Source organism: Ciona robusta, chromosome 3, assembly GCF_009617815.1.
Source record: "Ciona robusta chromosome 3, ASM961781v2".
In the NCBI taxonomy this organism is placed as follows: domain Eukaryota; kingdom Metazoa; phylum Chordata; class Ascidiacea; order Phlebobranchia; family Cionidae; genus Ciona; species Ciona robusta.
The window spans coordinates 9,549,028-9,573,902 of record NC_143237.1 but is presented as its reverse complement, the minus strand read 5'-3'; the positions used below and the strand labels follow the sequence as shown (position 1 = coordinate 9,573,902).

Sequence of the window (24,875 nt, the reverse complement as noted above, 5' to 3'; positions counted from 1 at the left end):
ATTTGGTCGATCGATGTAAAAATCAAAATATCAAACGAGAGAAGTTGCCTTCTTTCTTTTTTACCTACCCTCAAAACTTTTTTTATACAATGAGTGCGAGAGAAAATTTATTATGAATATTGTTGGCAACGAAAGAAAAAGGCAAACACAAGTGTAAAAGTAATTTGTAAAACACCCAGATTGCGTTTTTCGTTGCTGGTTAGCAACATATAATCCGATTTAATTCTCTTATTTCTACTGGCAAGGTTTAACTTAAGCATTCTAGCAAGAAAATGTAGCTTTAATGGGGTTATCCTACATTGAAAAGTTGCATGTTAGGGAGTTATTTACTTTTGAAGGCGATTCTGGACGAACGGTAGCGCCAAAGTAGTAACCTACTTTTTACAGCAACGAGATGTATACCATTAACAATTTTAGTCGTAATAATAATGGGTTCAGGTATTCTAATCGGTCTAAAACAAGTTTTCTGAGATTTTATTCAAATTATAAAAGATTTTGTACTGAATCCCTTTCAACAACGAAATAAGTGCTTTCATAGTAAACGGTATTTCAGTCAACTTTAAGTCAATCTGATGCAAAACTGGTTTAAATGTCAACAGAAAAGCTTAGCTGCATTAATCTGTGCTTTTATTGCTGGAGGGCAAGTACAAAGTTTTGAAATTTAGATTTACAACCATAATAACCGATTTATTTACGCTAATTGCATTTTATAATATTAGGTTTAAAATAAAATATAATCATTCAAAGCTTAGTTAGCATCGCTAGATATATTATGTGTTAAATTTGCACAAAAAGTTAAATAGATAATTGCTGGTGCATGTTTTTTTGTATTCCATTATAACAGCAACAATTAGTAAGTTTTAATGGTGGGCCAATTCACAATAGATCAATGTGGTTTTATAATAGGCGTATTGTTTCTTGTGTTATTTAACAAAACACATAGTTTAATGAAACACTCTGTAAATTCAATTAATGGGTTACTTTACAGTTTGATTTGTAAGATGTGTGAGGCAATTATGTTTGTTATGTATTTAATTGAAACATTAGTTAAGTGAAACAGTCTTCGTGTTATTAATACATAAAGCCCGATTCACTCACAGTGTATTGTTTACATTAGGTTTTCCTTTTACTAGAACAGTAAGATTAGGTTTCAGCCCAGTAGCAGTGTTTCCTTTTTATTAAAAAAAATTGTGCATCACTGAACACATAAAAACTTTTTAAATCAAATGTGTAAAAAACTAAAAAAAATATATTTTTTAGAATATAATTGGAAACACTGTTTACTGTTGTGTGGATTCTAGGGTTAACAACTTAGCGAAAAGTACCTTCTCAAATTAGTACAAATATTTGTATTGTGTAATAATGGTTTAATGTAAGTTCTATTCTCCCATTCTATGTGGTTGATGTCCCTTTAGGCATGTCATGGGCCCCGACCTTGAGGTTTAGGCCAGAGTTGCCTACTATCCCGAGACCCAGGGTGCTACAACTCATTAATGACCACTTGGTTGGGACATATTGGTTTGAGTGTTTTTCCCAACAACACATAGGCCTATGGCTATCAATATGTAATACTGCTTTACAAAGCTTTTAGAATCTTAATATAACAATGTTTGTTTTCAGATACGACTTAGGACTTTTGTATGGGGAGAATTTAAATTTGTATAAACTGTTAGTTGATTACACTGCTTGAAAAGAGAATGTAAGTTTATTGATATTACATTTTAATTTGTTAAATTTACAGCCACGATTTTATTTAACATTTTTAGTTTTTAACTATATCGGAATACTGTGTTTTTACTATTATAGAGGTAGTATAATGTACGCGATAGCCCTTGTTTAATGATAAAACCACAATCTTTTAGTAGGAATCTGCTAGCAATCATTTACTAGGTCCTATTAAGTTCATACTTAGCTACTATGAGTTTGTTTGACTGAAAATGTACACAGCCAATGGCGCATGTAATAAATTATTAATCAGTTTCCCCGCTCTTGGCCGACACTGTTAAGGAATGTGAATTTTAAGCAGCTTCAAGTTTAAAGGTTGACACAAGATTGCCATTAGAATGATTTGTTGCAAAATTTGAATGCAACTATATTTGTGAGCCACAAAGATAATAATATATATATATTATGCTACGGGCTCTCGTGTTGTTTGAAAAACCTCATTTAAAATCGTTTGATGTTTTTTAAAGAAAATGAGCGAGGAAACCGCATTTAAGGGATTTGCAAGACAAGGAGCTTTAAGACAGAAGGTGCATAAAGTCAAGAGCCACGAATTCATACCAAGATTTTTTAAACAACCAACATTCTGCAGTCATTGCACTGCCTTTGTCTGGTGAGTACAATACAACCTATATTTTGCAGAGAAGTTTTGCAAACACATAAAAAAAAGAATTATTTTTTTCTTGGTAAAATTTTTTGGCACACATACAAAACATACGTGGTGCCAGGCAGGACCTAGTGTAGGAAATATTGGTTTATCTCGTACCAAATATTTGTTGCTATTTTTTTGCAAATGTTTAATTTTTTGTTTAAATATTTCATGTACTATAAAGGTCATGTCTTACTTTTAAATACCAAGTCAGGATTAAAATTTACACTCAAACTTTTCATATCTCAACCCCCATCTCATGAATGTTGTATAAACTAAAGTAAATGTCAAGAATGTGCGATATCCTGTTTTTTATTTAAGAAATTTGTTTCAACCTTTCGTTTTACTGTTGGTATGTGATATATATACCAAGCACATGCGCCAAACATAAAAATTTCTGAACTGCAATAAACAGTAAATATTACAGGTTTACAACCAATAAGGCGAATTTGGTTCCACATGATTTACATGATTGTGTGTCCAACTATCAATGCCTCAATTCATTTATAAATGTTTGGCACCAATGCTAGCAAGGCTGGAGACTCAAATTGTTCTTTCCTAAGTTATTAGTAATAATTATTACGACAGACAGGCTCAGCTCAATAAATATTTGGCCAATGTTAAATTTCTTATGGCTACTGATTAAGAACCACTGGCCCACTGGTACTTAAGAATATGTCAGTAATGTTCAATACCATAGTCTGTGATACAACTAGAGCTTGTCAATACAACTTATTAAACCGCTATTTAAAATCACTGGTGTGTAACAAAGCATATATTTTGAACCACTTGACATTTGTATTCTATTTAAAGTCATAATACAACTTTATTAGGCTCCTGAACCACGTTAAATATTTATGCAGTTCAGTAAGCTCATACTTTAGAATGACATGTTTGTTTTAAATATTTTAAACACAAACAATACAAAGAGTTTTATCAGTTTCTGAATTGATCAGCGAACAAATTAAATTTTATTGTGGGTGAAACCATAGGCCAATGGGTGTAGTATTGTATAGTGTATAGGACTATAGGGGGTACCCATGCAACCCCAATTTTTAAACATTGGTAAAATCCTATGATTTTGCACTCTTTTTTACCTTTCTGTTTTTTTTTACCTTTCTATTCTATTCTATGTGGGTGAGGTCCCGCACCGTAGCACGCCACGGGTCCTAGGATTTAGGCCACGATTGGCCCATTACTTCAACACCCTGGAAGCTACTGCATGACCTTCCCAGTTTAAGATTTTTTTTAAAGTTAACTTTGTTTTGCCCCGCTGTAATTGTTTATTCTTAGTGAATTTAGTCTAACTAAGTGGTTAACTTGTTTTTACCCTAATATTTATCTGTTTTAAATGTATTCTAACTGAACATAAATCTTTATTTTTTATTTTAAACAGGGGTTTTGGAAAACAAGGATACCAATGTCAAAGTGAGTTATATTTAAGTTGTTTTCTGTTCCAGTTCTACTGTATAGGCTATATTGTAAGTTAAAGTTATAAACGACAAATGTTTATGTATTTATGTGTATAATAAATATATATATTTTAGTACCTCTAGCCCATTTTATCAACTGTTGTTGTATGTGGTTGTGTATATTGGAAATAGATTTAAAATTAAAATTTGCATTGGGTAGTAAATTTAGCTCTTTAAAACCTAATATATATATATATATATATATAATTTTTTATTTTTTTCAAAAATTGTCTGGTTTCTGTTTTATTTCCAAGTTGTAATTTTAGCTAATAGAGTGTAAAATAGCTCAAATGTTAAGGATACCCTTATTGTTTTATTGCGCTTCAGTTTATAAAGTCATTCCATTTGTTATGAATGAACAATACACATACATTCGACCTATTACTATTGTTATGATACGATTGGCTAATGTTTCCGCCCATACTATAAACTGTGGTAAACACACTGTAGCATGCCTTATTGTATCTAAATATACTCAGTAATAGACTGGTATGTATCAAAATCTAAAGATAGCTTCTGATTTGATAATTAATTTCTCGATTCAGTCTCTGAAGTTATTTTTAATTTTTCTGGATTAAATGGATCTAATTAAAACAGCCACAATACAGATTAGGAATACTGTTAACTACACCAGTCTACGAAGTTACTGAAACCAAGCTTAAGGTGGCTGTACGCAGTATCCAGAATTTGTCCGATTTGTCTGTTTTGTCCGGGTTTCGCTTCCGCATGCGGAACTCGGTAATGGGTTTGCATACGACTTCGCAAGCGAATTCGCATGCCGGATACTGTGTACAACCACCTTTATACGATGTTAAAGAATGTTAGTATTTTGTTCAATGGACCTATTCTTGCTTTACAGGATATTTGTAACACTTTATTAGTTTAGTTTTCTCTTTTCTGCAGTTGTTTGTTTAACCAAGCGGTTAATCTTTGTTTCATGTAGTGAGTCATTATGACATAATAAACCATGTGCTGTGTAATAATGCCATATCATCAAAGAAAACTGCAACAAAGTTTTCTGCCCAGTATTAGAGCTTATTTGATCACTATGGGTTTTGATGTAACAATATATGATTGTCATGGGAGCAGACTACAAGCAGTAACATATGCTAGCATGGATTTGTGATTAGATCAAAATCCTCAAGTCTCAATTGTAAACATGCCTTAATTCTTTCTAACGAACATGCACCTTGTACAGCCTTGTTTTTGGTGTTCACTAAAATAATTGGCAAACTACCTATTCATTAATTGCATGAAATATGTCAATACCATTTGATTGAGTGTCACCTGGCTTATATTAATCAGGAAAATCCTGATTAACTTTTCCGTAGGTGCTCATTAAGTTTAATAATGGTCTTGGTCACCAAATAACCTAGTGAGATTGATGATTGAAGTATAGGTGTAACCTTAGGGAAGATACAATATTTGAAACAACAGCGTTGTGAAAACCTAAAACATATTTTACATTCTGAAATAGGTGTATATTGCACACGCCCCATTAATCAATAATGTTCCATATGTTCCAACTGTTAATATGACTGTATTCTATGAATGTAACACCAGGTTTTACTAAAATACAAATTTGATTTAGCTTTGAAAATCATTATACAGTAAAAGCTTAAACCTACCTGTTTAATGGTCAATTCTTTGGGTATTTGATTAATATATTCGTGATTAGTTGCGCGCCAAGCCTATGTTAAGCGACATAATTCAAATATTGATAAATGAATAGTCAACACGACTTTTTGCAACCATTATGCATGGATCTAAATTCTTACTGTCATAAGCAATAAGCAAAACGCTATTTAATATTAAAAATGTAGAATGCATACAAAGTTGTATCCTATATTACTGTTCATGTAACTTATTTTATTGAGTTATAAATCTACATCCGAGTGACAGTTGGTCAAGATTTGAATTTTCGAGAAGCCTGAAGCTAAAGCTTTTGCAGTGTAAAGATACCTTGTGTGTTTGACTTTGTGTAATGTGGTAATATCATTTGGTGAATGAAGATGAACAAAATTGATATATAATATTATTATTATATATATATATATGTTGTTCTGGATAAATTACAAAACTTTTAAAATAATAGAGCATGAAATTTATGACAGGAAATAAAACTAAAGTGTGCTGAGTGTTAGCAATTTCATAAATTACTTAAAAGAGATAATGGTTTTGATTTTAAATTGGATTCGGATTATATGAGCTGTGATTTGGTGAAGTGTAATAGTGCTCTTAAGAAGAAACACTTTGCTTGTTAGTTGTTACATACAAACCTTTTCCTGTGTTTATGCTCCAAAAGGGTTACTTTCCAAGAATTGTGTGACACCTACTCGAAGTGCATTAAACTTTGTAATTGATCATTTAACTGAATTAACTTATCTGGCGTAGTGGTGTACCCACCATAAATAGTTTTATTGCTTCACAATTAGATGTATCCTGGTATGGAGAAATACTATGTGCCACAAAAAATGCGGTATTAATGTAAACGGCTTGTGTGTTATTTTTAGCAGGTATGGATTAGTAATATTTGGTGGAAAAGTTGTAATATAGCTTTGGTTTGTATTAACTTATATATATGTAATGTTGGTTGTTTAGCTATCCTGTGCTAAACCAATAATCCCATGGTATTTGCATTTGTGATGTATTCACCTTAATATTTACATTTAAAACAAACACTGTTGTTACAAAATATGAAAAATCAACTAAAGTATATAACAGTAAAACGGCATTGAACATAATAGCATACAGTCTGCATCTCACAAGTGGGGCAAATATCTGGCAGTAAGGACACCACTGTTGTTTACATAAGTTATGGACATACAATCATCTGTGTACACATTTCCTGAGATTATAGTGTTTGCAAAAATGCGATACTAATGAATTGTTTGGTATATGCCAGTTTATTAAAGGTATATATATATATATTATAATCGTTTTTAAATGGTAGAGCGACTTAATATTTATAACAGAAGTTGCCAATTATTTTACTTTGTAGGCCATCATTTTAATAAAGTAATTTTGATTTAAAATAGTCAAGTGATTTATATGTTTTATACCATAAACTTACAAGGAAGTATTTATCCTTTTAAGAACATTCCACCCTATATAGTTATTTATATATATATGGTACTTACTACTTTTACTTTTATGTTTGCAAGTTCTTAGAGTTAAATAGTTCCATTGGCATATTACAATGCAGGTCTTTTCTGACTCTTTTGTATGTACATAATTATATACATGGCTTAATTTACATAGTAAATAAAACTGAGAAATAATGTTCTTAGTACTCAGTATTGTATGTGTTTAAGTAAAGTTAACTTATTTTCCATCCTCTGTATTTCTTGGTAAATTTGACACCACGTTAGTTGGTATGCACTGCTTTGATTTAACAACTAGTGGTAAAAGTAAAGTGGTTCTCAGCTCGCATACCATTTGTCTGTTTGTTCTGCCATTCAAAGACTTTATCATAATTGAAAAGTAACTTTCACTTAGTATTTATGTTATCTTATATATTATATATAATATATTAATATATATACAATGTTCAGAATTGGCTACTTTTTAAAACTACATTTTGTTCCTTAATCCTGTGCTATCCCTATCTTATCCCAACATCGGCCACGAAAACAAACGCTTTGAATTAATTATTAATTCAGGAAACATCTTTCAAATAACTTTCAAACATCTTTTTTCAAATATATTTTTCTCTGTGCGTGCTGATGCAACAAACAAACCAATAAACCATTAAAGTATTTTTGCCATTGTTGCTACAAGGCATAAAGTAACATAATACCTCTTCTAGAAAAAACATGATATTTTCATTTTTTTATTTATTTATTCAGCTCATAAAGCAGTAAAGGACAAGGGTTTGTAACTATTCCTGCCTTTCCTGCATTTTTAAAAGTTTGGTGCCTATGTAAATATATGTTGTTTGTTTGTGACTTAGGTGATAGTAATGTTAAATTGAGGCAAGACTGATGTAATCATATTATGTGCATGGGCTGTGTGTATTAGGCTACCAAGACCTGTATACTCTATGTTTCAGTGATATCTTCTGACTTCTGTCAAAAGTATAGGCCATCCATTTTTAGCATTTTACAGCAGTTTTCGTCAACATGCACTTTTTGTTTGTTTTTTGTTAGAAAGCTATTTTTACTTAGCCTGTTTTAAAGCTTATTTTTAACTTGGCATAAAAATGCTTCACCGTTATGAATCGTGATATTGACTCTTTGTAATGCATTTTAATCCCATGTTTTGGCGTATTTTGTTTGGATTTGTGAACAAATTGAAGTGTCTGTTATGAAGATTATTACATCACAATAGGGATAATCTCCTCATGAACATGTTTCATATTTCATGAAACGGTTTGATGTTATAACTTTTTGGTTAAAGCTTTGTTTCAAAACCAACACAATAAAAACACTTATATTTCCTTTCTCTTATCGTGATTCTAAACCATAAAACTTTACGACAACTTTTTTCCAATTACATAGTAATCTGATTTTACTATTTATTAAGTTTTCTTCTTATAAGGTTTAACAGCCACTGTTTTAAACATTGCTTATTTAACCTTAACATGTTATAACAAGCACCAGTTTGCGGTTTATTCCTATCTTTCTCTATGTTTATGAAATATTAATAACTTTGTTTTTGTAACCAAATTGTGTTATGTTAGCTGAGGTTGTTTATCTATAGTTAGGATTAGCGACACACAATATGTATTATTATTCTGTAGTTGAATTATTTAACAAGCTGTGGTGTTAACAGTTGTTAATTTTTTTATCTACTTATTAGTTGACCTGTAGTTAGAAATACACACGATATGTGATAGGTGGTAAGAATACACACAATGCGTATTCCTCTGTGCTGGAATCACTTGTGTCGTTACCAGTCGTTAATTTTTTCCTTGTAGCGTTAACGGAAGTGCTGGCTTCAGCGGATGCATGGAGCATAGTGTCATGGTCTGTGTACTGTACCATAACACCACTTAATGAGTAATAACTGAAGTTGTTGTTTATTTATTATAATGCTATGTGCCGGTTTATCATTTAGGAAGTTATGAATAGTTCTATTTACACTATGTGGGCTACTGTGAGCAAATTATGTGTTGTTAAACATAAAGACGGCTTTTAAAAATATCATGAAACAGTTATGCTGTTTGTAGTGTAACAATTTCAAAAGCTTGTCATTGCTCACTTGCAGTATGCCCCCGTAGTTAGTACTTACTGACTATAAAATAACATATTAAAAATAAAACTATTTTCCAAATGTTTAAAACGTAAATTGTAAGTTACCAAGTAGCATCATGTATCCTGTGTTTACAATTACATGTATTTATTTACACCCCATGTAACTATGTTTACTTGGTGTAATAATTCCAACCATGGTTAAGTTTCATTCTTTAAAGTTAATCTAATTCCTGGTAATCCAATTCAAGTTAAATAGGTCAAACCTTCTATATTGATTCTTTACATTCATTAGTATTTTCCTTATAACCTACAGTATAGATTAAGCTGTGCTTGTGTGACTGTGTGTTTAATTAATTTTGTTCAAGTACCTACACTGGTTTGATGTTGATTGATTTGTGTCCTTTTAGCTGTGATGCTGCCTGTGGTCAAATTAAATCAGAAATTTGATGTTTAGAATCCCTGTGGCAATGTTTACTGTTGTAATGCATTAATTGTGTGGGGAGTTTCCGGTGCACAGTGTACTGTACAACATAATGTGTTAAACATTTTATATGTTATATTATAACCTATTTACACAATATTAAATATGTCTATAATAATATCTGTGTATAAAACTTTGTATTTTAAACATGGGATGGTACTTACATAATATCCAAAACTTTTTACTTTAAACATGGAGTGAATTTAATTCCCAGTGCTCTGTATTTTAATCATGATATACACCCAACGCCGTGTACTTGTAACATAGGCATAGAACAAGTGTTACCTCCTAGAACCTAGATATCATTAACACGTACGTATCACAACTTTACAAGTGTTTATATTTTATCCACAGTTTGTCGATTGGTTGTCCACAAACGTTGCCATGAGTTCGTTGCATTTGAATGTCCTGGTGTACAAAATGACGAAAGAACTGTAAGTTTATCAACCATATTAACATTTTAACGATATATGACGTAAACATAGGACTATTCTGTTCTACATAAGTGAGGTCATTTAGCGTTGCATGCTAGGGGATCTTAGATTTATGCCAAGAGTTGGCTATTACCCCAACAGCAAGGGTGCTACAGCCTTTTAGAGACTACCGGGTTAGAACAATGTCTACTAAGTCCCAGTAATCACATAACAACTGGCAATTTATTATTATGCTTTATCAAGGTTGTTAATTTATAAAATTCTAGGGGTTACGACTATAAATGTTGTATTTTTAGGGAATTTTTTAAGGATAGAGTGCTATTAAAACTATTAAAAAATTCAAGGGTTGCTGCAACGCAAAATTCTCCATGTAAATCGAACACTGTATAAATTAACGCGATTATGTTTTATATTCTAATCCTGTTCACCCCACAGACATGCCACACCCAGCACAAGTTCCGAGTTGCTTCATATGGCTCTCCAACCTTTTGTGATCATTGTGGATCACTGTTGTATGGTCTTGTTAGACAGGGGATGAAATGTACATGTAAGTACAGTGGCTGTTACAATGCTGCTTATACAAGTTTTCGATACAAACAAAAAAACAGTAAATATGACAAAAATACAGATTTTTTCTTTCTGAAAACTGAAACTTTTATCAGTCATGTTAAAACCAAAACCGCCAACAAAAAGGCAACGACTTTATGGGCTGTATTTATTTTCACATTTTTTACCTTTAGTACCTAGTATCCAAATATCCCGATTGTGTTTCAAACAATTACCAATATTTTAATTTTTCTATTTAAGACATAAAGATATGGTTTTATAATTATCTAAATATTTTTTGTCCACTACCGAATGGGACAAGAAAATAGAGTAAAAAGGTGTCCCATCTTCCCCATCCTAATGCATATTATAAAACAAGCATACACTGTTAGAAATAGTATACCATTCACAAAACTGTACTGTGAAACGAGTATAGTATATCTGACTATAACAGTATAACACATTAACAGCTTGCAATCTGAATTTCCACAAGCGTTGTATTCGTAATGTACCAGCATTGTGTGGAAAGGATAATACAGAGAAACGAGGAAGGATTCATCTTAACTGTCATATTGTGGATGGGAAGTTGGCTGTGTCCGGTAACATGTTGTTTATTAGCCATAACATCAAAGCTAATGCGGTAATGCATTTGCTGTTGTGTGATTTACATGAACTATTCCCGACATTAATCAATGGAGTTTCCAATGTTTGACAACTAGGGGTGTAATGGCAGTTTAATATTTTTAGTTTTCTTCATATTTTGCTAAAAATGTATGAAACATGCCTTTTATAGGGGCTAACCTGTCTTTTGCCCCCAAACCCATGTTGCTACTGCTTTTGACTTACCATTTCTTTCTATCCACAGTTCAACAGGGCAAGAACCTTGCACCTATGGATCCTAACGGATTATCTGATCCTTATGTGAAAGTAAAGTTAATACCAGCGCTTAAAAATGACTCCAAGACCTTAAAGAGGAAAACCACAATTGTAGAGAAAAGTCTTAACCCTCATTGGAACGAAGTTCTTGTAATGTGAGTAGTTTGATGCTCTAGCACCTTGGATGTTGGGGCCACGGGACAACCTGGCTATATGCCACGTGTCCTAGCTTGTTTCGGTCATTGTTCTGTGACAAAAATTGTAGTTGAAAACAGGGTGTTTGCTAAATGAAACTTAATTATACACTTATGAGACCTGAAAAGTGGTGCAACCAATTCAAGGTTATTGTTTTGTTTACAATTTGTAAAACTACATGATAATAATATTGAAATGTTAGCTACAATTTGTTAAAAAAACACCAATGAATAAGTGGTCAATCTAGAAGCAATTGTTTGGTTTTATATTGGTTCATATAAACAGTTGGTAAGAAATATGGATTTAAATTATCAAACATACAAAACACACACACACCTATTTCATGTTTCAGCCATTACTATCTTCCTTTGTCTTGACATAACCTTCCAATTACCCTTGTCCTTATTACCAAGCCATTAATCCATATGTTTGATGTGGTGTATTACAATGTGGCACACGTCCCATGTCAGCCACTCATGTCCAACTACAATGATTTTTATCACCATGGGAACGAGAAGTAATTATAATGCTTGGTGCATGTTCAACACAGACGCTAAGTCGGTTATATAAATTACAAAGCCCAAGGGAAATCCTTTAATGAGATTCAATACCCATCTTATAAGCCTGTAACGCAAGTTACATTAGCCTAATTATCTAATCTCAATTATTGCAAATGAAAAGTAAAGTAAGTACTTCGGATCTGATCTTTAAACTAATGCTGCCACCTGCCAGATATGAATCTAATAAACTACTTTGGTAATTTATTTTATAAAAGTGACATTGCAAAAAAACTCAAACGAAATGTTGAAATCGTGTGATGTCTAGGGTACTTTTACATAACATATGCATAAGAATCCTTCACATGGTTTCTTCTTAGTTTAAGCTTTTATTTAAGCCACACTATTTGCAGCAATAGCTCTTTAAAAACCAATATCTCAATAGAAGCCCCCTAATCCAGTAAAGTCCATGTTGTTGCACTCTGGCTGTTGGGTAATAGACCATATTTGGTCAAACCCTTGGCCCCCTAGCACACAGTGGTACCTCACCCACATATATCATATTATGCCATGCACCAACTGTAACTCAATTATATGAAAGATTTTTGCCCATAGCCCGCTTAAAATGCGGACTAAAGTATAATTTGAGTACAATATTTGATTTTTATAAAAAATCTGTTTACACAAAGTTCAAAATGCTCTTGAGCATGTGATATATAACAAAGCTATATATATAAGTTAATTATAAGGCTGATTTTCCCCCCACAGCCCACTTAAAGACGCGGACAAAGATCGTCGGTTGTTGGTTGAGGTTTGGGATTGGGATCGAGCTTCTTCCAATGATTTTATGGGATCTCTATCTTTCGGAATATCAGGTACAAAAAATGATGAAATTTTGAGGATTTAATTGTCACAGTCATGCTTAAGGTTGAGTTGCTAAAGCTGGTGTAGTGTGTGGTTGCCAAAATCCTAATGACATTTGCTTTTATCCAATGGTATCTTACGGGTCACCTACAAAGTAACATGTGGTAACTTGTAATTGGACATGAGGTATTGTATAAAACAGAACACCCGTGTTACAACGACTGTTGAGGCCCGCTATGTGAAAATAAATCTGTTACATATATTCATTCTTCACACACACAATATTTTCACAGAATTAATGAAGAAATCAGTTAAAGGATGGTTTAAACTACTCAGCCAACAAGAAGGTGAATTCTACAATGTTCCAATTGTTGAGGAAGGTGAAGAGATGGATGCTCTAACTGAAGAACTAGAGGTCAGTGTTGCCAGACAAAAAATCCATAAAAGTGTTTCTATAAAAAAAATCCTCAAAAATGATACCTGTAAATTCAAGTCAGAAGCTGTTTAATTAAAAAACTATATGAATAAAAAAGGAAACATTCTAAGAGTTGCTTGTATGTCCTGAAATCTGTATTGTTTAAAAATATATTTAAATAACATAAGTGTTTTAATCACACAGTTGTGTCATACTTTATAATTTTGTCTGCAGAAAAGTCGGCTAAAAGTCAGTAGCAACTTTGTAGGGCGAGTGATTAATTAGAGAAACCGTAATCAATTAATTTATTTAATCTTTAATTTAATCCTTTGATTGAATGTTTAATCTAATTTTAACATTAGTTCGATGGTTCTCAAACTTTTCGTTGCGACACATTTGGAAGCGTTTGCTTGACATATCAGCTAAAAGACATTAAAAGGATTAAAGACATTTCCTACCACAGTTGTACTTTTTGATATAAAAAAAATAAATATTAGGTAATGTGTGGGATATTCTTGCTTATGTTAAAATCCATGCAATGTTGGAAAAACCCAGTGAAATGACCACCAGAATTTCTCTTCAATGTTTATTCAATATCGTCATAATGTTAGTTACTGACTTCTGTAATAGACATCTTATAAATATGACTTTTGCGTGATTTTTTTTCTTATAAATATATTTCTTACAAAAAACTTGGTTGAAAAACAAGGCACCAGGGTGTTGTAACGAACAGTTTGGGAACCATTGCGCTATGTGATTGACATTCATGGATAAGACTTCATTGGTGTAATTTACCCTCTGTGTGGAGTGTATTAACCCAGAGTTGTTTGCAGTTTGAATGGTTTGAAGTGTTGGTGGATAACTCAGTGCTTCTCAACTTTTTTAATGGCAACTACAGTATTATGCATTGATTTATAGACAATCTTTGACAACTATAATGTTGTTTTACAATAATCAATACAATTTATTATAAGCATAAATTCAGTATGTGAAGAAACTGAACAAAATAGTAAAATCAAATAAATTGAGCATTGATTTCTAGAAAATCTTTGGCAGCCAAATTGTGAACATGTTTTACAATAATCAACAAAACGCATTTATATAAGTCGCTGTAATATATGCAGCCCAACCAAATCAAATAGTAACGCATCATTATTTGGTTTGAGAAGCACTGATATGTGTTTAATATGTTTGGTGTGAATTAACACATTAACAAAGCTTGTAGCCCGTTACAATGTTATTACATTGTAGGATTTGCAACCAGAATATTACACAATATTGCTATATATTATATATCTGTATATAGATTTAAGTATATTAATCAATTTAGTGTATTCATGCTTTAGTATATTTTAAAGAAAAGCAGGGTTGACATTTATAGTTCCACGCACAATCCTGTGAAACAACTTACACCACACATGTGCTCCACACACTAGTAATCAGATATTTCTTGTTTATGTTTACTGGTTAATAAACTAAAAAAAATTCTAGGGATGGCCTGTTCACCCTGCCACCCCAGGTTTTGCGCATGTGATCCACCACGTATATATGAATATCCAAAATTACCATCAATGACTCAATTTACCCCACCCCACCAAGCATGACTTAATAAATCATCACAATAACTTATCATTAAAACAAAGTTAACACAAATTATCCAACTAAATATTTGCACTCACAACAAAATTAAATGTATTTTACCCCAAATTATTCTACATTTCTCAAAAAATACAAATTTTAGCCCAATGCTAATTTTCATCAATTTTAGAAACCTGTATAAACTGTATTACAGTTTACTTTAAAATTTTGTCATAGGCAACTAAACTCTTACATAAATTATAAATAATTAAAGAGAACCTTTAGACTCAGGTTTCTTGCTAGTGTTGTAACTTTACGGATTAAAAGTCTTAGTTATCTTGTTAACATTGAAATTTTAACCGTAACTATGTTGGGTAAAGATACAACTTCGGCCAAATTCAATATACCACGTCACATGCCTGCCCCAAGGTAGGGCCTCTTTTATATAAAGTAGAATAGAAGACATGTCTAAACTGGGTGTCAGAGCAAATGGCCAACTCTGGCATTAATCACAAACAAGCTGCCATATGCTAGAGTCTTATACTTATTCTATAGAAGAAGGTAGTGGATTAACTCTTATCTGTTCTAAACCCCCTGGTATGCCCTTGTAGTAGGACATCACCCGTATAGTATAAAATACATCATAATATTTGGGGTAATGGGCCCCCAAGTTTTCAGTTAAGGCTCCCCTGGTAAAAATGCATATTTAAGGGGTAATGCAGCCCCCGGTAAAATTACACATTTGATAATTCCTTCGGTAAAAATATAACTTTATGTTTCGGGTAATGGGTCAACTTTGGTAAAAATCTAGGGTGCCCTGGCTTGCGCCCATGAAATGAAAGTAAACAATAACCCCCAACTCAAGTTTAACCTTCGCTTAACAGAAGCAGAGATTGGAAGATGAGAAGAAACGAAATGAGGAGAAGCAGAGACACGCGGTGAACAATAAGCGACCTATGAAGTCATCGGTGCAAATGGCTCCTTCAGATTTCAACTTTCTGCACGTACTTGGTCGGGGAAGTTTTGGAAAGGTTAGTGTTTTGTGTTTTAATGAGTTAATATACTGTAGCAACTGGGTATATATAAATATGCAAATCACACTCAAACAGCAAAAGATCTTGTTAGAATTATCTGATACATCAAGGGTTTGTAAATACAGAAATTGTGATCATGTATGTCCATGGGTAAGAGCAAGACTCAGTTACCCAATGGTCACTAAATGGGTTGTCCAAATTGTCAGCCATACGGAAAAATAATCACCCTTAAAGTTACATATGTGGTAAATCATAAGGGGGCCTAAATTTCTGAGCCTAATCACCCACAAAGAATAAAAAAAATCCGTAAGGGGGTCTATAAAACAGAACACCTGTGTTATAACAAATACCATAGCAAAGCCAAGCTTATTGTTAAATCACATGTGTTTGTTTTGTTAACAAAAGTGAAAGTGATGTCATTAAGAATTAATATTCAACAAACAAGTGTCTGCAAATATTTATTCAATTGAAAAATCATAAAAAATCTGGCCAATATTTGTATAGATATATAAAGCTTCAATGTTTTCTCAGCAATTCCTGTATGTGTATTCAACCCTTGACCTTATAGATCACATAGTACCTCCTACACCTTATACATATATTATTAGATCATTACAATAGAGTAATGTGCCAATTCCGGCTTAAATACCTGGTCCTATGGTGTCCCTTAGATCCCTACATTAGGACCTTACAATACAGGATATTTAATTACATCAAAATGTTGGTGTATGGCAGGTGAAACTAAATGCTTTAAGATAAAAAAACCAACAATTGCCAAAAGATCTCATTCACACTTTTTATATTTACCCCACCCAGGTATTACTCGCTGAACGCAAAGGAACCGATGAGATATTCGCCATCAAAGTCCTCAAGAAAGATGTGATTGTGCAGGATGATGATGTTGAATGTACCATGATCGAGAAGAAAGTCCTCGCTCTTCCTGAGAAACCTCCGTTCCTCACACAGATCCACTCCTGCTTCCAAACCAATGTGAGTACGGAGATATATAAACAACGTCACATAGTTTAATTAAAACAAGGCTTAACACCAATACTGTGAGTATGGGCTCATTGGGCTGGTATATACTGTTTCAAACCAATGTGAGTGCTTGACTTCTTTTCGACATGAGTGAGGTTCTGGGGTTTCTGCCAGAGTTGGCTTATTACCCCAACATCCAGACAGAGACTGCTTTCAATGCTGGGCATTTTAGAATTATAGTAGCACAATGTTTTTAGCACAGCAGAAAAAATGTTGAATTTTATTTTCACAAAAAACATGCTAAACATTTGGTAAATGGATAATAATTGATAAAGGTTTTGAGACACTTTAGCCCTTCGTTTTCATGTACACAGTCTCTATGGAGTGTTTTTAATGCATAAAAGGCTTTGTGGATTGAAAACCACTAGTCTAAAATTAGTTTCACCTCCCCTTTGTGTGAGGGCATCAATATTTAATGAGGTCCCAGTTTAAAAATGACACAAAAACCTCACAAGTCCATTATTTTTACTCTCATCTGTTCTAATTGCTTTTTAACGTCATTATGTCAGAGAGCCAAGTTTTTTTTATATGCTCATACCAAAGTATAAATTATGTTTTACTTTATAATTTAATAAACTTAGTTGTCTGGAAAAAAAATTAAGGTCTTTGATTTTAAAGTTTAATTGAAATTTAACAGAGCCTAGGTTTTTATTTAATCTGCCAAAAAATTGTTTAATTTTATGTAGATGACCTGTCTCAAAGAATAATTTAAGGTATTGGATTTTAAAGTAAAATTTGCTTTGATTGATTTAATCTGTATTTTAGATAAATTTGTATGTTCTTTTACCACAACATCCAACAATTCACAATTTACTCATCAAAATTAAATTATCTTTTACTTGAAAGTTTAATGTCAATAAGGTGTAACGAAAAATAACTCGTATATTTTAAATTAAATTTGAAATTTGGTTTGCAAGATTAAATTTAGATTTTTCGTCCTCCTTACTCGTTGTCAATTGATTTTTAATTTTCAAGAAGCAGTGCTGCACGTTTTAAATAAAGTTTTTGAAAAATGATAAAAGTTGTTATGTAAAATATTGACACATACTGAGTAATTAAAGTTGCGCATCACTGACAATTCATCATTATTACTAATAAATTATAGCTGCATATTAAGTGCAGTTTTTAATTGTGCATCACTTAAATAAAAACTTCTTGGATTGTGCATCACTGATAATTAACGATTGCGCAACACTGCAGGATCGGTTGTACTTTGTAATGGAATACATCAATGGGGGAGATCTAATGTATCATATTCAACAAGTGGGAAAATTCAAGGAACCTCAAGCAACGTAAGATTAAAATATTATTGTATTATATATGGATGAGGTTCTGCAGTGTTTTATATATACATATATATATATACAGTACTGCAGTGTAATATATATATATGGCTAAGGTACTGCATTGCACTATTACCCTTTTTGCATGGTAAAAAGTTAATGCAAATAACAATCCGCATTAACTGGTCATATGATAACTCGCTTACCGCGTTATTTTGCATGGTCATTGGTTTATGCGCGTATCAACATTGAGTAAGCTTATTTTAGCGCAATATTATTAAATCTAGTTTATAAAATAAGTTTTAATACTTTATGGTGCTATTACCAACGAAAACCTATAAAATTAATACCGGAAAAAGATTAGGCTCTTAAAAGTAAAACTGTACTTTCACCTTACTTTTCTTTACTCGCATAATGCGAGTAACAACAAACCTCCTACAGCAGATGACACGCTTATGACGTTATGCGTGTTAACTTTGTTTTTGCGAGTAAATTTGCGAGTACTTACGCGCATAAAAGTGACCATGCAAAAAGGCTATATGTTGTGGATTTAACTTGACACATTTCCCATAGGTTTACTCTTTACACAATATCCCATATCGATATGGCTCATGCCGAACCATGTTATTGTTACATATGGCTAAGGTACACATACTTTTGTGGTAGGATATCAAATATCATGGAATTATATACATATTTATGCAATAAAAAGAATAAAAACTAAAGAAAAAGGCACTGCAGTGGGTTATAGTAGAGTTGTAATGCATTATAATAGGGTCATGAGATATAGGATGTGGATCTAAGTTGAAACATTACCCCAATATATTAAATTGCTAACGTATTAACCATTCATATACTATGCTGTATAGTTTAATTATACATGAAAAACATGCAAGATTATAATTTACTTTTCGATTACGATGGTTTTTTAAATCACTGGTTGTCAAACTGAACGGATTTAATTTTTTAGAGACACCGAAAGTATCAATAAGAACAAATTTAGTAATAAACATTGTTAATAAACCCCACTGGTGTGTTTTAAGTTGCATTTAATTCATTATTCTGAAACTTAAGACTTTTGTGTTTGAGTAAATTATTAATGATGCGATGAGATGAGAAGTAATGACAAAGTGACAACAATAGGACAAAGTGGAGTGTGGAGATAATTATATAGAATATTACATGAACCAAATAATCCATGATAAATAATAAAATCCATTGTTGAGTAGTTTTTGACGGGTTATGGGCTAAATATCATGCCCCATGGTACGCCACACTGCAGGACCTCACCCATATTATATGGAATAGATTTTTTTTATACAAGTTAATTAATATTTCCACTTAACAGGTTCTATGCTGCCGAGATAGCACTCGGTTTGTTTTTCCTTCATGACCGAGGCATCGTGTACAGGTAACTTGTGTTTTGATATTAATGACATAGGTTTATTATTACAGACATATTTACCAACATAGGTGCCTAACATTGGTATGCAGGGTACACTATGTTTGTACTGAGGTTGGGAATTATGTTCCCAATCCCATTGCATGCAATGCTATAGGACTTTACATCAAAGAATAAAATGCCCCAGAATAGATTATGATATACTATGAATGAATGAATGTAACTTAATTTATCCTCGTGTTGCCGGAAAACAACAGTCGTTATAACACGGGTTTAACACCTCGCCTTTCCCAAGGACACATACGCCCACAATGGTAGCAGTGTCAAGCCTTGAACCCCCTTAGGGTAAAAGGCCAAAATAAATAAAAGCTGGTTATGTACATTGTTAAACAATGCTACTATGTAATAAATCAACCAATACGACAAGTGGAATGAGCATGAAAGGTTTAAACAGGAGGAATCAATTTAATTTATTGATTTTACACTGAATGTAATTATTTATTTTATTCAGCAAAATTGTAGTGAGGGTTTTGTATTCAGTGATGCACACCTGTGAGCTGTGACCATAGCTTTAGGTCCATTACCCCAACACCCAGGGTGATACCATCTATCTAGACCCACTGAAACAGTTTTTGGACACTTAAAAATATCGATTATGTTCTATAAGGGTGGGGTCTTCATTGATGCACAACTATTACTCTATTTACTCTAAAAAAAAACAACACTATCTCCAACACTACGTAATAATAAAAGCAACTTATTTTCACAGAGATCTTAAACTAGACAACGTGATGCTTGATGCTAACGGACACATCAAGATCGCTGACTTCGGGATGTGTAAAGATGATATTATAGGAGATAGAACAACCAACACATTCTGTGGAACACCTGATTATATTGCACCTGAGGTATACGAATGATTTGTGACTTTCTATTTAAGGGGTTTGTAACCTACATTAAAATAGGTTTGGAATTATAATTTTAAAACTCACAGTGCCAGGTAAAACTGTTATGTCCTGTTTTACTTTGAAACTTAACTTTTAGAAGCCTGAAGAACTATTTGAAGGTCTTATATTTTAGATTTAAATTTGAGGTCCTGGATTTAAACATTACATTGAAATAGTTTAACCCAGTGTTTTTTACAATTTATCAGTAGCCCTACACCCCCTACATAATGTTTGTTTGTGGGCACAAATAAACATACCAATCACCTTGATTCTTTAACTGATTGCTGCAAAGTTGTTAATAGTTAACTGACTTATCTACTTTAAATTATGTGCAGTTTGAAGTGTTTATCAGAAGGGGCACAAACAGACCTCTAGCTTGGGACAATGACCTTGAGTTTGTAGCTTTTTGCATATAAGCAGTTTATGTTATCAACTTTGTTGTTTTGTTAATTAAATATGTATCAATGCTATGCAGATTATATTTGCAATGTGAACTTTATCATGATTATTAAACTATTACCTGAGTAATATAATAATTAACAAATTGCTGGTGCAGTTAACTTATTGACATGCTCATTGTCATAGTTACTTTCCTATAGCAAATTTATGGTGAAAACCAAAGTCAATTTTGACATGTAATTACAGCAGGTTATATAACACCCCTCCATTTATAGATTATTGTGTATGAACCTTATGGCAAGTCAGTTGATTGGTGGGCTTATGGTGTCTTGCTATATGAGATGTTAGCTGGACAGGTAAATTATTTTTGTGTTGTTTTTTAAAGTGCAACGTTGAGGGTGGCTGGGTAACATGTCACTTAAATTTTTAAAACATAAGTGATATATTCATAGCTTTTACCCTGCTGTTAGCTGTCTATACAAGCAGAGCCAAAGTATATTTCATTCACCATATTAATCAATGTAGTTTTCTATGTTTGACACTTACGATTGTAACTGCAGTTTAACAATATCACCCCAGATTTTACGAAAATTGTCAAAAAGCGAGCCGCCTGTATTGTTTTATCCTACTATGATAAATTTATCGCGTATTTGTGCATATTACAAAACCTAATTGTGACATAACATGGCTCACTTATGACATCACACCCACCAATATGACACCACAGCCCCCCTTTGATGGAGAAGATGAGGATGAATTATTCAACTCAATCATGGAGAATTGTGTTTCTTACCCAAGGTCGATGTCCAAGGAGGCCACTGCTATTTGCAAGGGGGTGGGTGGAAAACTTAGACTTACTATTATTTATTAGACTTGACTATCATTTAGTTCTGCTGATATTGCTACCTTGCATTTGGCAGAATGTTTTTAAAATTTTGTTGCTATACTTGTATAAAAATCTGAAAAAGGAACCAGAAAAAAAATGTTTTTTATATTTCTTTTTTAAACCAAAACAATAAAAATGTTTTTTTGTTTACCACCAATTAAAACAAAAGACTGAGAATGAAAATATATTCCATTCTTGCCCCCTACTGTATTATATAACATAGCATGAGGTGGTAAACATGTTTAGTTCTACCTCATGTTTAAACAATGCAACATAATTTCCATATAATCCCTATATCCAGGCCACATTTATCAAGGTTATGCATCAAATGTACATGAATAATTAAACGCATTTTAATGGCCCCATTATGTCATATATTGGCAGGAGATGTCATTTTACTTAGTAATGTTAATGGTGGTGATAATGCATTGCTGAAAGACGCATATTTCATATTGGCGCATAACATTTTAAGCAAGGGTGCTAATGGTGTTTGATAAGCGTTCTTTTTAATGCAGTAAATTAATTTTATGCATAAGGTCTGCTATGTACATGTCATATAAACAAATGAGAATCAGTGATAATGAGACCAATCAACATTATATACCTCATGACATGCAAATGGACACTGGGTTTTTGGCCAGAGTTGGTCTATTACCAAACTTATGCCAGAGTTTCCCATAAAATATAGACATCCCAGACCCACCTAATCCCTCCCACCTCCTCACAGTTCTTACAGAAACATCCATCAAAGAGACTTGGATGTAGTGATGATGGGCAAAGAGCGATCAAGGAGCACGCATTCTTCCGGATGTTAAACTGGGATCGATTAGCAGCTCGTGAAATTCAACCTCCCTTCAAGCCAAAGATTGTAAGAAAAATCATTTTCCAATTTTTTTTTATTTTATAAAAAATGTTTTTTAAATTTAAGAAAGAAAATGTTTTCGTTGCGAAACTTTTGCAGGTTCCTATCTTTCACACTAATTCTAATATATAATTGTAGGCATTGTTTTGGTCTTAAATTATCTAAAATCTTTCGTTTTCTATTCTATACTATGATTTATGGGTGAGATCCTACAGTGAGGCACACCAGAGACCTGGGATGTAGGTGTAATAACCCATTACCCAGGGTGCTACCACCTTAACCCCACTAAGGCAGTTCATGGATCTCAAAGTGCCACACTAGATACCTCACCCTTACAGAATAAAATCTATATTAAAGAGGGTCTATTAACCCAAAGACACGAGAAGTGTTATAAACATAGATACTTTGCATGTGTCATATCTTTAGGGCAAAGTTCACATCATTTGTGTCGTCCCAACCCTAACGTTTGTGTTCATTTGTTTTTTTTCATATTTAACCTTCATTTGCTGCATGATGTAACATGACATCGTGTGGACACAATCTCATCTCGCTGGAACCTCACGGTGGTGATACAGAGCAGCAACATTACCGAAAATTTCGACAAATACTTCACAAGGGGAGAACCAAAGTTAACCCCGATCGACCCCTTATTTTTGAAAAATATCAACCAAGATGAGTTCGACGGATTTTCTTACGTTAACGTTCTCTTTGAGCCTGTCACTAGATCAAGTTTAGTTGCCTAATTTGGGAAACTGGTTATTGCAAAAGAGATAGAATCATGAAATTGCAGAATTAGCGAAATGTCGTTCAATTTAGAGAAATGTTTTGTTCCAATTTTTTCAAATCATGAAAACGTATCGTGACCAAACATGTAGATATTTATGGGAGTTGTCAGTTTGCAGTGTAATCAAAATATTATGCACTAAGTTTCCGAATGCACTCTGTAGTTTATGTCCCATCACCCTCGTAATTTTTGTCGCATTTTTTTATCCAGAAATTTTTGCCACCGCTCAATCTTATAGAAAAAGTATTAAAAAAAAACTTTTTTCATTCTGTATTTGTGATGTAACACTTTCGCCATTCCCTGCATGTGTGACGTCATAGTGACTAATTGTCGTTTCTTGTGGCGTCACTGTGTATTGTGTTTAAGATTAATTTTCGATTAATTATATTCATTGTTATCATAGAAATATTATATCGATCGCAGTGTTGTGGCATATTGTATGAAACTCACCGGAAAGTTGTGAAAAAAACTTTTCCCTTGAAATCAGAGACCTGTGTCATCAATCAGTCATAGAAACATCATTAAAATCCATAGAAACAACATTTCAACTAATCTCATCATCTCATTTAACAACCTGATTTAAAACTTTTGAGGGTTATAACCTAGATTTGCTTTATTTTAGGAGTTTCCTAGAAAAACAAGGGGATTTTTTAAATCCGGTACCTTTTAGTTTTGGGGTCACATTTTTTGTGGGAATTAAATGAAACGACTTGTTTGTAGCTCCAATTGTACCGGCGTAGTTAGGTGGTTAGAGCAATAACATCGTAATGAAAGTGTTTGTGACGCCGCTAGCTTTGTCAGTACTGTATGTGTATATGGGCAAGACAGTTATCTTCCAACCCGGTGGTCACTACCACGACTTTCGTTTTCCGGACATACGAGGACTAAGTTACAGTCATTCTTGTGTAATTTGTATAAAACTTGGTAACTATTATTGAGTGCGTATGTGTCCTTCATTTATTTATTTACAGAACGGTGCAAAAGATACGGGCAACTTTGACAAGACGTTTACCAAAGAAAAAGTGAAGTTGACTCCTTGCGACCGACTTCTTATAATGAACCTTGACCAGTGCGAGTTCGATGGCTTCAGCTACGTCAACGAAGATTTCATGTACGAATGACGTCATAAAGAGTTGATGACGTCATGAAGAATTGATGACCTCATAAACTTGTTGGGGGCGTGGATGTTAAAATGATAACGGAATATCGGGTACAGCTAAATCGTTAGTAATGGGAGTTATATAAAATTAACCTAATGCGTCGCGCTTACGTAAATTATTCGAGTGACGTCATAATAGTGACGTCACAGAAATGCC

The 24,875-nt window shown here is 33.0% G+C and overlaps 1 protein-coding gene across 3 annotated transcripts; it reads left to right on the top strand.

The window, feature by feature from the left end:
* Window positions 1–1,575: 1,575 nt before the first annotated feature.
* On the top strand, window positions 1,576–24,824 carry LOC149739201 (protein kinase C alpha type-like). 3 transcript variants are annotated; one of them, XM_089874253.1, is made up of 19 exons: window positions 1,576–1,699; window positions 2,193–2,335; window positions 3,768–3,799; window positions 9,874–9,953; window positions 10,389–10,500; window positions 10,970–11,098; window positions 11,365–11,530; window positions 12,836–12,942; window positions 13,225–13,346; window positions 13,581–13,595; window positions 15,809–15,955; window positions 16,775–16,948; window positions 18,197–18,288; window positions 19,628–19,690; window positions 20,451–20,589; window positions 21,303–21,383; window positions 21,755–21,862; window positions 22,641–22,781; window positions 24,531–24,824. In XM_089874253.1, the coding sequence occupies exons 2-19, from the start codon at window positions 2,196–2,198 to the stop codon at window positions 24,678–24,680; spliced, it is 1,998 nt and encodes a 665-aa protein (XP_089730379.1). In that variant the 5' UTR covers window positions 1,576–1,699; window positions 2,193–2,195; the 3' UTR covers window positions 24,681–24,824. The 3 variants fall into 3 exon arrangements, with proteins under 3 accessions (XP_089730379.1, XP_089730377.1, XP_089730378.1); XM_089874251.1 differs by lacking the exon at window positions 24,531–24,824 and adding an exon at window positions 23,351–24,101; XM_089874252.1 differs by lacking the exons at window positions 13,581–13,595; window positions 24,531–24,824 and adding an exon at window positions 23,351–24,101.
* Window positions 24,825–24,875: the final 51 nt, after the last annotated feature.